This window comes from Austrofundulus limnaeus, unplaced genomic scaffold (genome assembly GCF_001266775.1).
Source record: "Austrofundulus limnaeus strain Quisiro unplaced genomic scaffold, Austrofundulus_limnaeus-1.0 Scaffold411, whole genome shotgun sequence".
Taxonomy (NCBI): domain Eukaryota; kingdom Metazoa; phylum Chordata; class Actinopteri; order Cyprinodontiformes; family Rivulidae; genus Austrofundulus; species Austrofundulus limnaeus.
The window spans coordinates 20,131-31,411 of record NW_013952813.1 but is presented as its reverse complement, the minus strand read 5'-3'; the positions used below and the strand labels follow the sequence as shown (position 1 = coordinate 31,411).

The 11,281-nt window shown below is 37.9% G+C and overlaps 1 protein-coding gene across 1 annotated transcript in view; it reads left to right on the top strand.

The window, feature by feature from the left end:
* The window catches only part of atad2 (ATPase family AAA domain containing 2), an 18,193-nt gene extending 7,340 nt beyond the window's left edge, over positions 1-10,853 (top strand). Inside the window, exons 6-23 of the mRNA XM_014024180.1 lie at positions 1,973-2,147; positions 2,375-2,463; positions 2,556-2,715; positions 2,916-3,006; positions 3,256-3,433; positions 3,523-3,659; positions 4,032-4,164; positions 4,453-4,639; positions 5,331-5,516; positions 5,680-5,815; positions 6,562-6,758; positions 7,022-7,181; positions 7,282-7,404; positions 9,173-9,343; positions 9,425-10,024; positions 10,122-10,252; positions 10,343-10,471; positions 10,653-10,853. Coding sequence (XP_013879634.1) covers positions 1,973-2,147; positions 2,375-2,463; positions 2,556-2,715; positions 2,916-3,006; positions 3,256-3,433; positions 3,523-3,659; positions 4,032-4,164; positions 4,453-4,639; positions 5,331-5,516; positions 5,680-5,815; positions 6,562-6,758; positions 7,022-7,181; positions 7,282-7,404; positions 9,173-9,343; positions 9,425-10,024; positions 10,122-10,252; positions 10,343-10,471; positions 10,653-10,691 — 3,022 coding nt within the window. The 3' untranslated portion in view covers positions 10,692-10,853. The remainder of the gene's footprint in view (positions 1-1,972; positions 2,148-2,374; positions 2,464-2,555; positions 2,716-2,915; positions 3,007-3,255; positions 3,434-3,522; positions 3,660-4,031; positions 4,165-4,452; positions 4,640-5,330; positions 5,517-5,679; positions 5,816-6,561; positions 6,759-7,021; positions 7,182-7,281; positions 7,405-9,172; positions 9,344-9,424; positions 10,025-10,121; positions 10,253-10,342; positions 10,472-10,652) is intronic.
* The last annotated feature ends 428 nt before the right edge of the window (positions 10,854-11,281 follow it).

Below are 11,281 nucleotides of genomic sequence, written 5' to 3'. Positions count from 1 at the left end.
TTTATCCAAGGCCAAAGATCCATAGGGTCAAACTACAGGAGTTGTTCATCTGAGGGGCAGGTGTCTAAAAAAATTTAACCATGAAATGTTTAAGATGTTTATAATATGTTCAGCTCTTAAACATTTACACATAGAATTTTATAGAATCACTTTAAATACTTTTCAGTAAGTTAAATGTCTACAATTCTGGTTCGAATAAAGAGCATTATGTTCACTATAGTAACTAATTATTTTCAAGTTAATGTTGCCTTAATGAACAGTGATTAAAAAGATAACCTGTAAAACTCTGATGTTAAATCAGAATCAGCTTTATTGGCATATTGTATGATGACACACACAAGGACTTTGTTTCCAGCAGATGTTGTCTCTCCAGTACACATATATGGTGGAAGCAAGGTATAAACATTATAGTCTGTGGATTACATACAATAATATATACATTAGGCACTAGTTAAGAGGTCTAGTGTTTGGGATTTTTCATCAGGGAGATGGCCTGGGGGAAGAAGCTGTTTTTGTGTCTGGATGTTTTTGAGCATGGGGCTCTATGGCGCCTGCTGGAGGGGAGAAGTTGAAAGAGGCTATGTCCTGGGTGTGTGGAGTCTGACATGATTTCCTCTGCCCGTTTCCTGGTTCTTGTGGTGTKCAGGTCCTGAAGCGTGGGCAGGGGAGCACCAACGACTCTCTCAGCTGTCCTGATTGTTCGTTGCAGTCTGTGACGTGTGACGTGGTTGAAAATTTGAGTGCACCTAACTTTAGTGCTGGTGCGCCTAAGAAAAAATGTTAGGCGCAACGGTGCAACCAGTGCAAAAAGTTAGTCTAGAGCTCTGACATCTATGGATATGATAAACTAGGGCTGGGCGGTATGACCTCAGATTCATATCGCGGTATAAATTGAACCCCTTCACGGTAACGGTATATATCGTGGTAGAAAATTATCATAAAAAGTTAAGATAATGGAGTTTTATTTTATTTTTAATTTTTTTGCAGAAAACTAATCTTAATTAAACCCAACATTTTTGCTTTAATATCTGCCTGCCAAACAATGAGCTTCTGCCTGCTAAACTTATCAGCTGCTGCTCTGCTGCGCGCTCATCTTCATCATCTTCATCATCAGAGCAGAAGCCGACTTTACAAGATGGATTTATGACTGAACAACGTCCACGTCTTTATTTAAATAATCTTTGTGGGTAACAATACATAAACATTTTTTTCTCCGACAATTGGGTGTGAAAAACTACAGTTGTTAAAGCTTCGCTCTGCCCAACGTGCAATGAGAGGGAGGAAATGATCCCGCGACACTACGTAACTTTTCTACAGCAGGAGGAGGAAATTTTGAGGATTTGTTCTCTCTATACATGTTTTTAAACGTTAGAATTTCTTCATTATATTTCAAACTCCTGCTCAGTTGTCTCTGCACTCACAGCCATGCTGACACAGGTGCGATGATGTAATGACGTTAGGACGGTAGAGGGTAAATTTCTACCTTAGGCCAACTTCATACCGTTTTTACCGTCTATTGCATATACGTACCGCGCAGCCCTATGATAAACTACAAAAACATTTGAAACATGGTCTCCTAGAGCAGTCTCAAGCCATTAGGGTTTTAAATTTTGTTTAACCAATTATTGCACACTTTCTGTAAATCATATAAACTTCATTTCACTTCTCAAATATCACTGTGTTTGTCTCCTATATGATATATTTAACTGATTTTTTTATCCAATCTATCAAAATTAACAAACTTTTTCATATGACTGTATGTTAGAAAGCACTTTGAGTAGCTTAGTTGGCTCGAAAGGTGCTATAAAAGTAAATTCCACTTAATATTAAAATACTTTACTTTCAGAAGCTTTTATGTGTCTTACTGTCATCCTCAGAAATATTTGTTTTTCTCCTCTGCTTGCCTAGAGAATCTTCTCTTTGTCTTACATCTGCCTCAGACATCATCCCTTTTTCTGTCTCTTGTTTTCAGGGGCTGTCTTTTCTACGGTCCTCCGGGCACTGGGAAAACCCTGGTAGCCAGAGCACTGGCCAATGAGTGCAGTCAGGGAGAAAGAAAGGTGGCATTCTTCATGAGAAAAGGAGCTGACTGCCTCAGTAAATGGGTGGGAGAATCAGAAAGACAATTACGACTCCTGTTTGATCAGGTAAAATCAATTCCTTATACTATGTTCCTTTACGTGATTATTGAAGATGTATTTTTATACTCTCCTACAGAAACTAATATTTAATTAGCAGAAAATAATCACCTACAAATTAAGAAATCTTATATAACACAGACTACTGTTTACAATCAACTAAAATCACACCCTTATATTACTCTTGGCAGGTCTGAAAGTATTTCTGTAATGGCTTGTTACGGTTTTGTTTTTAGGCTCATCAAATGCGTCCGTCCATCATCTTCTTTGATGAGATTGATGGTTTGGCACCGGTTCGATCCAGCCGCCAGGACCAGATTCATAGGTCGGCAAGTCAATTTAAATCCAGTCCCTGTCCTTTATTGTTACAGTGGGGCTGGTGTTGACCTGTACATATATTTTCCCGTCTCTGTCCAGTTCGATCGTGTCGACTCTCCTGGCTCTAATGGATGGATTGGACAGCAGAGGAGAAGTTGTCGTTATTGGAGCCACAAACAGACTGGACTCCATCGACCCAGCTCTGAGAAGACCCGGACGCTTCGACAGAGAGTTCCTGTTTGGCCTGCCTGACAGAGAGGTTAAAGTTATTATATTTTTAATTAAATAGCATGAAGCAGCGCTCATTGCATACAATGAAGTAGCCAATAGCGTTTTCTGCTGGAGTTGACACTTCTTGTTGTTGACTGTCTCGTTGCGTGAGTCACCTGCTGGTCACAAGTGACTTTATGATTAATAATTGACCTGTTTCTGAACATGAATGTTTATGTTCTCATGTAGGCAAGAAAGGAGATTCTGAAGATCCACACCAGGCAGTGGACTCCTCCACCCTCTGAGGCTTTCCTGGTGGAACTTGCAGATAAATGTATTGGTATGTTTGAACACATTTATAAAAAACATTCTGCTCATCATCTGAGAGAGAGTTTTCTTTTTACTTTTGTTTCACGAACAATGAAGTTTAAGGAAGATTAACTTGAATAATTTACCAAGTATTAACCTTTAAACACCTTGGTAAAATTGTCCTTGTGCTCCTTTTAGACAAGAAGGCTTTGTACTTTGAATGTACAGACTGTATTTCTTGAGAATCTTAATTGTGACCAGCAGTCTGGTTGTTTTTAAGGGTACTGTGGAGCAGATATCAAAGCTCTGAGTTCAGAGGCAGCCTTGTGTGCCCTGCGGCGGCGTTACCCACAGATCTACTCTTCATCACAGAAACTTTTACTGGATGTAAACTCCATCATCATCACTCACAAAGACTTCTTGTTCGCCATGTCTAAGATGGTGCCAGCTGCCCAAAGGTAGAGAAGCTCTTAGTAAACTTTTATTATCATCCTTTTTCATGATTCTGATAAGCATATTACTGATTCAACTCATTTAATGTTTTTAGGGCTGTAGTGTCACCAGCTAAAGCTTTGTTACCTGCCATTCGTCCTCTGCTGAACGCCACTTTACAGAGCATTCTCCAAAGAGTCCGTCAGGTTTTTCCTCATGCGGAGCAGGGATTAAACAGAAAAAGACAACAAGGTAAAGTTTGTACCACTTTTTGTGTGCATGAAACCGGAGGTTAAAACACCTGTTAAGCTTCATGCCATGAAAGTATTTAGTAGATGTCTTTTTTGTTGGATGTTTAACTAAATATCTGCACTTGTACAGGACAGTTAATTGATCCAGAGAACTGCATATCTTTATATTCATTGTTTCATTAAGTGACACACATGTGATGCTTGGTTGTTAAACAGCAGAATCCCCCAACCATCACCTAAATTTATAGTTGTTTTTTGGTCATTAATTTAATACAAGGTGGCATTAAAAAGTCTTCAATTTGACCTGCTAAAGCCTGCAGATATCCTGTATTTGTCGCACATAAGTTGCTCTTACTGTATGTGGTTGTTTTAGATGTGTCCTGGGGAGGGTCTGAGGATGAACTGATGTTCAGTGAGGAAGAGGATGCTGCAGTCTCCTCCGGTGGACTGGACTCTCAGACACAGCTGAAAATACCTTCTGCTCTCAGCCTTCTAAACGTCAACAGGTAGACCTGTCCCTCAGATAATAAAATGAAAGCATCCATTAGTTACAAATGTTGTATTAAATATATTTAAATTTTAGATTATATTGGAACAAACTGTTCAGCTTTTTTAGGATTCTATTTTTTTTAAACGGCTTCATACTCATTTTATTCATCATCTTTATTTGCTAATCTTGTATCCGAGCTCAAACTCTTAATTAATATCATTTAGGTGAATAAATTAGATTTCTGAAGGTTCACTGAAAGTAAATTCTTGCTGCTGTTCAAGTGTGTTTTTCATCTCCTGTGTAGGAGTGTGTTGAGCCAGCCGACATCCTATCGTCCCCGGCTCCTCCTGGAGGGCAGACCCGGCTCAGGTCAGACCTCCCATCTGGGTCCAGCTGTTCTTCACGCTCTGGAGAAATTCACTGTTTACACTCTAGATCTGGCTGTCCTGTTTGGAGTCAGTGCAACAGCACCAGAAGAAGCCTGTGCCCAGGTGACAGAGATACTTTGAACTCTGAAAGTACTGTAGATACTTAATAACTGTTCACATTTAATCTATTACTATAAACAGAGGCATTGAGTTAAGTCAGGAGTTATTTTTGCAGTCTTGTCAAATTCAATGGGATCTTTCTCATGGAGCTCACTGGCCATAATGGCTGCTACATTAACTGTAGTTCAAGGGCCCCATCTCTTTATGTTGTGGGAGATGGGGATAAATATGTACTAAAGACAAACTCATTTAATGTTGGAACTTGGTGTAAATGAACACTGAACTTTAGGGGAATAATCTTTTTTACGTTTATGCTTAAACAGCAGATAATTATTAATATTTCAGCTAATTCCAGAAAATGTTCTTGCATTAATTGCAAGCAGTAAAACACATAAAGGCTATTCTGAAACAGAAAGAAATTATTGTATGAAAGTTAAAAAATAGATTTTTTTCTTTTAAAACCTAAATAACTATTATTACATCATTAATCTATTGACTGATTGTCCCAAGAGCAGTTTACCTTACTTTTCTACCTTGTTTTTGCTTTGTTTAATTCAATAATCTATTTTATGTTCTTCCATTTGTTCCACTTGAAGGTTCTGGTAAAGAAAAGTCTTTAGTCTTTCTAGATTTGATGTCAGCCATTGTAATGAGTAGTATCATAAATGTCCATCTGGTTTGTTTTGTTTGGTAGATTTTTGTCGAAGCCAAACGAACCTCTCCGAGTATCTTGTACATTCCACATATCGGACAGTGGTGGGAAACTGTGGGTCCTGCACTCAGAGCAACCTTCCTAAGCCTCCTGAGCTCCATACCTCCCTTCTCTCCTATACTGCTGCTAGCTACCTGCAGCATACATTATGACCACCTGAGTATGGAGGTACGGCACATCACCACACTGCATCTAAAACTATTGTAGGCACCGACAAGCGTAACATTTGAGTTTTATGTTAAAACGAACATTTGAATTGTGTTGAATCTAAAATGACTGACGTGGATCTGTTCTTTTCATAAGACTATCTCTTTCATCTTCTTGTTCTCAGGTGCAGGACTTGTTTCGGGTTGAATATGGAGAGGTCTTTCATGCCCCGGTCCCCACCAGCCAAGAGAGGAGGGACTTCTTTGAGGATCTTATCCTCAATCAGGCTGCAAAAGCCCCCACTTCAAAGAAGAAAGCTGGTAAGAATGGAGTTAACTGAGGTCAAATAAAGCCCACTTTAAGAGATATCAAAAAGACATTCTTAGCTTTTTTTTTCCTTTGGTTTGTTTAGTTTTCTTCCAGTTTAATGACAACTGGACCAGACAGAAGATACCATTAAAACAGCTCAGTTAGGGTTTGTTTCTGGGGGCAAAGTGATGGTGATAAGGAGGATGAGTGAAACTCTTGCTCAAAAGCTCAGTATCTCAGATCTCCAGTGATTCCTGCACATTTGACCCATGAGCCAATCAGCTTTCAGAAAGCATTCATGATCAGAGCATGTACGAATCCCACAGCCAATCAAATAACAGGCTTCATGACCCAAGTTTGACAAGATCAAAGTTACACAAGAGTCATAAAAATTGACTGTACAATCTGTAATCAAAATGGAACAGTATTACATGTCAGTAGCCATGACATATTAAGATTCACAAATATTAAAGTTAATTATTTTGACAACATAATACACATGATCATTTTAATCATGTACCAAACCATAAAATATTCTTGGAACCAGTATCAAACCTATTTTCCTCCACAGTGCAGACTGTGCAAAATGTAATAAATTGGATAATTTGAATGTAATGAAGCTTAATTGGTGGTATAGTTCAATATTTCTCATCTCAGACAAAATGGAACTATTTTAATATACATGTGGTTATTTCTGCAGCTTAACATTAATAATTTCTCTTTCTCTGATTCGTTCTGCCCTCTCCATAATTTTCAGCTCTTCATGCATCAGAGGTGCTTCCAGTTGCCCCTCCACCCCCGCCACGTCAGCTAACAGAAGAGGAGTGTCGACGTTTGGCCGACCAAGAGGAAGATACGCTCAGAGAGCTTCGTCTCTTCCTGCGTGACGTCACAAACCGCCTCTCTCAAGATAAACGCTTTAAGGCTTTCACAAAGCCTGTGGATTTGGAGGAGGTAGCTGTTTATTGTGCTTTTTATCACATTTACTTAAAGCTCAGGTGTTTAAACTGAAACCGTGTAAAGCACTGAATGCCTTTTTTCTTGTTTCTGACTCAGACTTGTAGGGCAGTGCTGCAGCTAGTGTCTTGATATAGCTGTTAAATGAGTTTTGTCATGCAGATATGGTGTTTTCAAATGTAAAAATAAATTAAGCCATACTTGTAATAACAGTCTTGAGTGTTAATTGTCCTCTCTATGCTTGCAACATATGTTTGTAGGTTCCAGATTATGCTGAAGTAATCAAGAAGCCAATGGACCTGTCGACAGTTATGTCTAGGATAGACCTCCATCAGTACGCAACGGTCAAAGAGTTTCTCCAGGATGTGGATCTCATCTGGCAGAATGCTCTTGAATACAACCCAGATAGGGACCCTTCAGGTACCACACACACACAGTTTGTTTGAGTTTTGTGCATGGTTTTATTATTTTTCCCTCTCAGTTTAAGTGTGAAATGATACAATGGTTATGTTTGCTCCAGATCGTCAGATTCGCCACCGAGCGTGTGCGTTGAAGGACACTGTCCACGCCATCATCCGAGAAGAACTGGATGAAGATTTTGAGAAGATTTGTGAAGAGATCAAAGAGTCACGAAAGACAAGAGGTTAATGTTTGTGTTTTCTTTGAAATTGCCTTGTCTATTGTTCTGAGTTAGGTTTTGTTAATATTAAACTGCTTATCATCAGGGGTGGGAGACTTTAAGCATTTCATGATTCGACTTGATTTCAATTTATACAAATCTTCTCATTTAGACAAGTTGTGGACTGCTTGGACATTCCAAGCTGCTGAGTGGCAGTAAACTGAGTTAAAGTTCAAAATGGCAGAACTGCGGAGCAGGCCTGCTTTATGCTGTTGCTTTATGTTTAAGTGAACTGACTGTTTTTGCATTTATACAACTTTATTATTTTTGAAATGCTACATTCTTTCAATTATAGCATAATTTTGTGCTGTTCTTTGCACAAAATAACTTAAAATTCACGCTTATTTTTGTCAGGCTGATGGCTTTCTACCTTAAAATAACTTTGTCACTTAAAAGGATTATATTTTAAAGGTTTAAGCTTTGTTTCTGTTTTCGTAAATCTTTATTTTTCACATTAGATTTATTATTTTTATATTTTTTATTGATTTACAATTATGACCATAGTTACCTCACAGTATGGTAACAGTTTATTAAGAAATTGCATAAATGTGTTGTGCAGGTTAAAGTGCCTGTGACATCAAAATTTTTGTAATAATGCAAATGCATTTTTGGAAAGATACCACTGAGAACATTTTACAAAATAATTTTCAGGCTGCTGAGATGAACAGTTGTTGAGATAGTTGCATGTGAAGAAACAGGAAGTGATGTCAAAGGGGAATGTCTGCATGACAACAGAGCTAAGCTAAAATGCTGAACAGCCCAGACTGTGGAGAGGAATCTGTTTTTAGATAATTTTGAGTTGTTATCAGACAGAAACATAAAAACGAGACAGAGTTCAACTCATAATGTTTCAATAAAGACCAGTGAGTTATTTTTCTTAAAGGAGTTCCCCTTTGATGTCACTTCCTGTTTCCATTTTGCCAAGTTTAAAAGAAAATAGGTCAGTTATGTGTCCAAATGGGTAAAATGTGTGGTATGCCAGGTTTCTTAAATAGAACAAAGTTTTCTTTGACTTTTTTGTATCTGAACAGGGTTCCTGCAGATCCTTAAAAAGTCTTAAAAGGCATTAATTCATCAATCTAAAAATAAGGCCTTATTTAGCCTTAAAATGTCTTAAATTAATCCTCCAGAAGTCTTAAAAATGTTAACACATTGTACATAGGATGATTGTAATTCATTTCAAATGTTAAAATAATTGGTAAAAGTATTTTTTAAACATTCACATGCAGACATTCCCCTTTGACATCACTTCCTGTTATTTCACATGCAAATATCTCAACAACTGTTCATCTGAGCAACGTGAAATTTAATGTTGTCTTTCCAAAAAGGCATTCACTTTTCTTACAAAACATTGGTGTAAGGTTTCATCTACAGCATTTGGGTCGTTAGAGGATTTCCAGAAATTAAATTAAGTTTAAAACTGACTGCTAAGAATGTTTCTGCTATAGTTATATATGGATAAAACAATTGGTCTATCAGCAATATTTTAATACTTAAACAAAAAAACCTTGGTTTATGAGTTTCTGCTAGTTATTTTTTTGTTTGTCATCTGTGTTTATTAGGAAATTGGTCTTAAATTTAATTTCACTTGGCATTAAAAAGGTCTTAAATTTAACTTGCCTTAAACTGTAGGAACACTGCTGAAGGATAGGCATGTCACAGGCGCTTTAAAACAACCACATACAAATGATAAAAATGCTTTTAGAATAATTTGTTTATTTGTTGAACTTAGGTTGTTCCACCGCACAGTTTACTCCGACCTTCTACCACGTCCTTCCCAAACAGCCCAAACTTCCCACAGACAATAGCACCAACACTGCCCCACAAAGTCACAAAGCTGAATCCACAGCTGTGGTTGCTACCAGCACAAGTGTGTCTGCTGTCACAACACCTAAACTCACAGGTAAAGTCAGTTCAGCTGCAGAGACAACTTTCTCTGTTTTTCAATTAAAAGACTAAAACCAAGCATCTTCTGTCCTTTCAGCCCACAAGAAGAAACGTAGAAAAAGTCGTTGGTCTACTGGCTACATTCCAAAGAAAAAGGCTTACTCTTCACCTCGGGTGCCCAGAGATGATTCACAGTTTGTTTCTGATGAGGATGAAGATGATGGAGATAATGAGGGTGAGGTTGAGAAGGAAGGAGCAGTGGAGAGTCCTGATGCCAGTAGAGCTAATGAGAATCAGCTGGACGATGGAAAAGAGCCAGAACCTGTAGCAGTTCAGGGAGGAGACAGGAGTCAGGACAAAAATACAGAGGAAGAAGAGAGGAAACCAGCTGCTGAAGAGGACATTCAGGTGGAAAGTACAGAGGATGAAGTTGTGAAACAGACAGAGCAGAGTGAAAATAAGAGCGATGTGAATGATGAAAATATCTCAGTTAACACGAATAAAAAGGGTTGTGCAGAGACGGATACACATCACTCTACCAACGAACAATTTGTCACTGAAACTCAATCAGACTCTCAGACCTTAAAGGGCCGGTCTGAAGAAGCAGCTCCAGTAGATTCTGCAGAGCTGACGAGTCCCGCTGAGCCGATGGAGACTGAAGCTGCTGACACCACTGCAGAAATGGAAACAGGAACAGGTTGGATATTAAATACTTCAGTTAATAGTTCTTAGGGTTTCAGAGGATAAACCTGAGTCAGTATGTCAGCAGACTTGCTGTGTTTGTTTCGTCTCAGAGCACATGAGGCCAATGACTCGAGCCGTGAAGAGCACGGTTCTGCAGCAGCAGACGGTTGATTCAGACGAAGCTCTGCAGATCCTGAACGAGGAAACACCTCCTCTGGTTGTGGACAGAAACAGATTAAAGGTGTGTGGTTTTTATATTTGGAGGGAGGGTCATTTTTTTCCCACTATTCCTGATATTTTCTCCAAACGGAACTAAACTCCTTGTTTCTAGGAGCTTCTGGACAAAATAGTGGCACAGACTGAAGGCTACGAGGTTCACAAGCTGGAGAAACTGTATGCTCTGCTCTGTCAGAACATCTACAGACACAGGCGAGACTACAACAAAACAGCACTAATACAGGTTAGTAAGAGATTTCTATTGATTAGTTCTGATTTTTTAAAGAACAGAAGTCAGTGTAGCTGCAGGATCTCTGATAAAAGCTGATGCACAACATCTGAGTTTTAGATTTTCTGTACTGTTTAATAAGGTAATATCAGATTTATGTTACTGTATTCTAATGGTTTGTTGTTGTTTTTTGTAGGACTTGGAACAGGAGATTAAAAACTTCTGTTTTCTCTGACTTCTCTTCAGAAAAACCTGATCGTCTTCAAATCTATTTTCATTATTCGCCTGTTCAGTTGTTTGAATATATAAACACTGATTGTTCTTTAAAAATATAGTCTTTTATTTTTGTGCTTCACCATAAACTTTTGTATTTGTAATTAAATGTCTTCTCTAATTATCATTGTGTGCTTGCATTTTGATTTCAGACTGACTAAAATGGTCTAATTACAAAATGTTTGTTTAAAGGAATATGTCACGTTGTTTAGTTATAATCTTTATATACCGTATATATTCTGATCCACAAGTCCACTTCAATGTCTTAAGTAACATTTAAATGAAAAAGTATATTTACGTTAAATTCTGGTGTAGCCCTAAAAAGTAAATGATTGTTTTCTAACAGAGGAAGCAGGATTGATGACATTTAACCTTTTTACCTCTTATTTTTAACTATGGCATCTGTTTGTTTTGTTTTTGAATATGCTTTATGTTAATGCAAAGGTCCTTGAATTCTTGACAAAAACTTTGTTAATCAAAAGTGACATTTGTTTTTGAAACGATGTTGCTTAAGATTTATTTTTAGATTAGTATTATCATTTTTAAGACGAG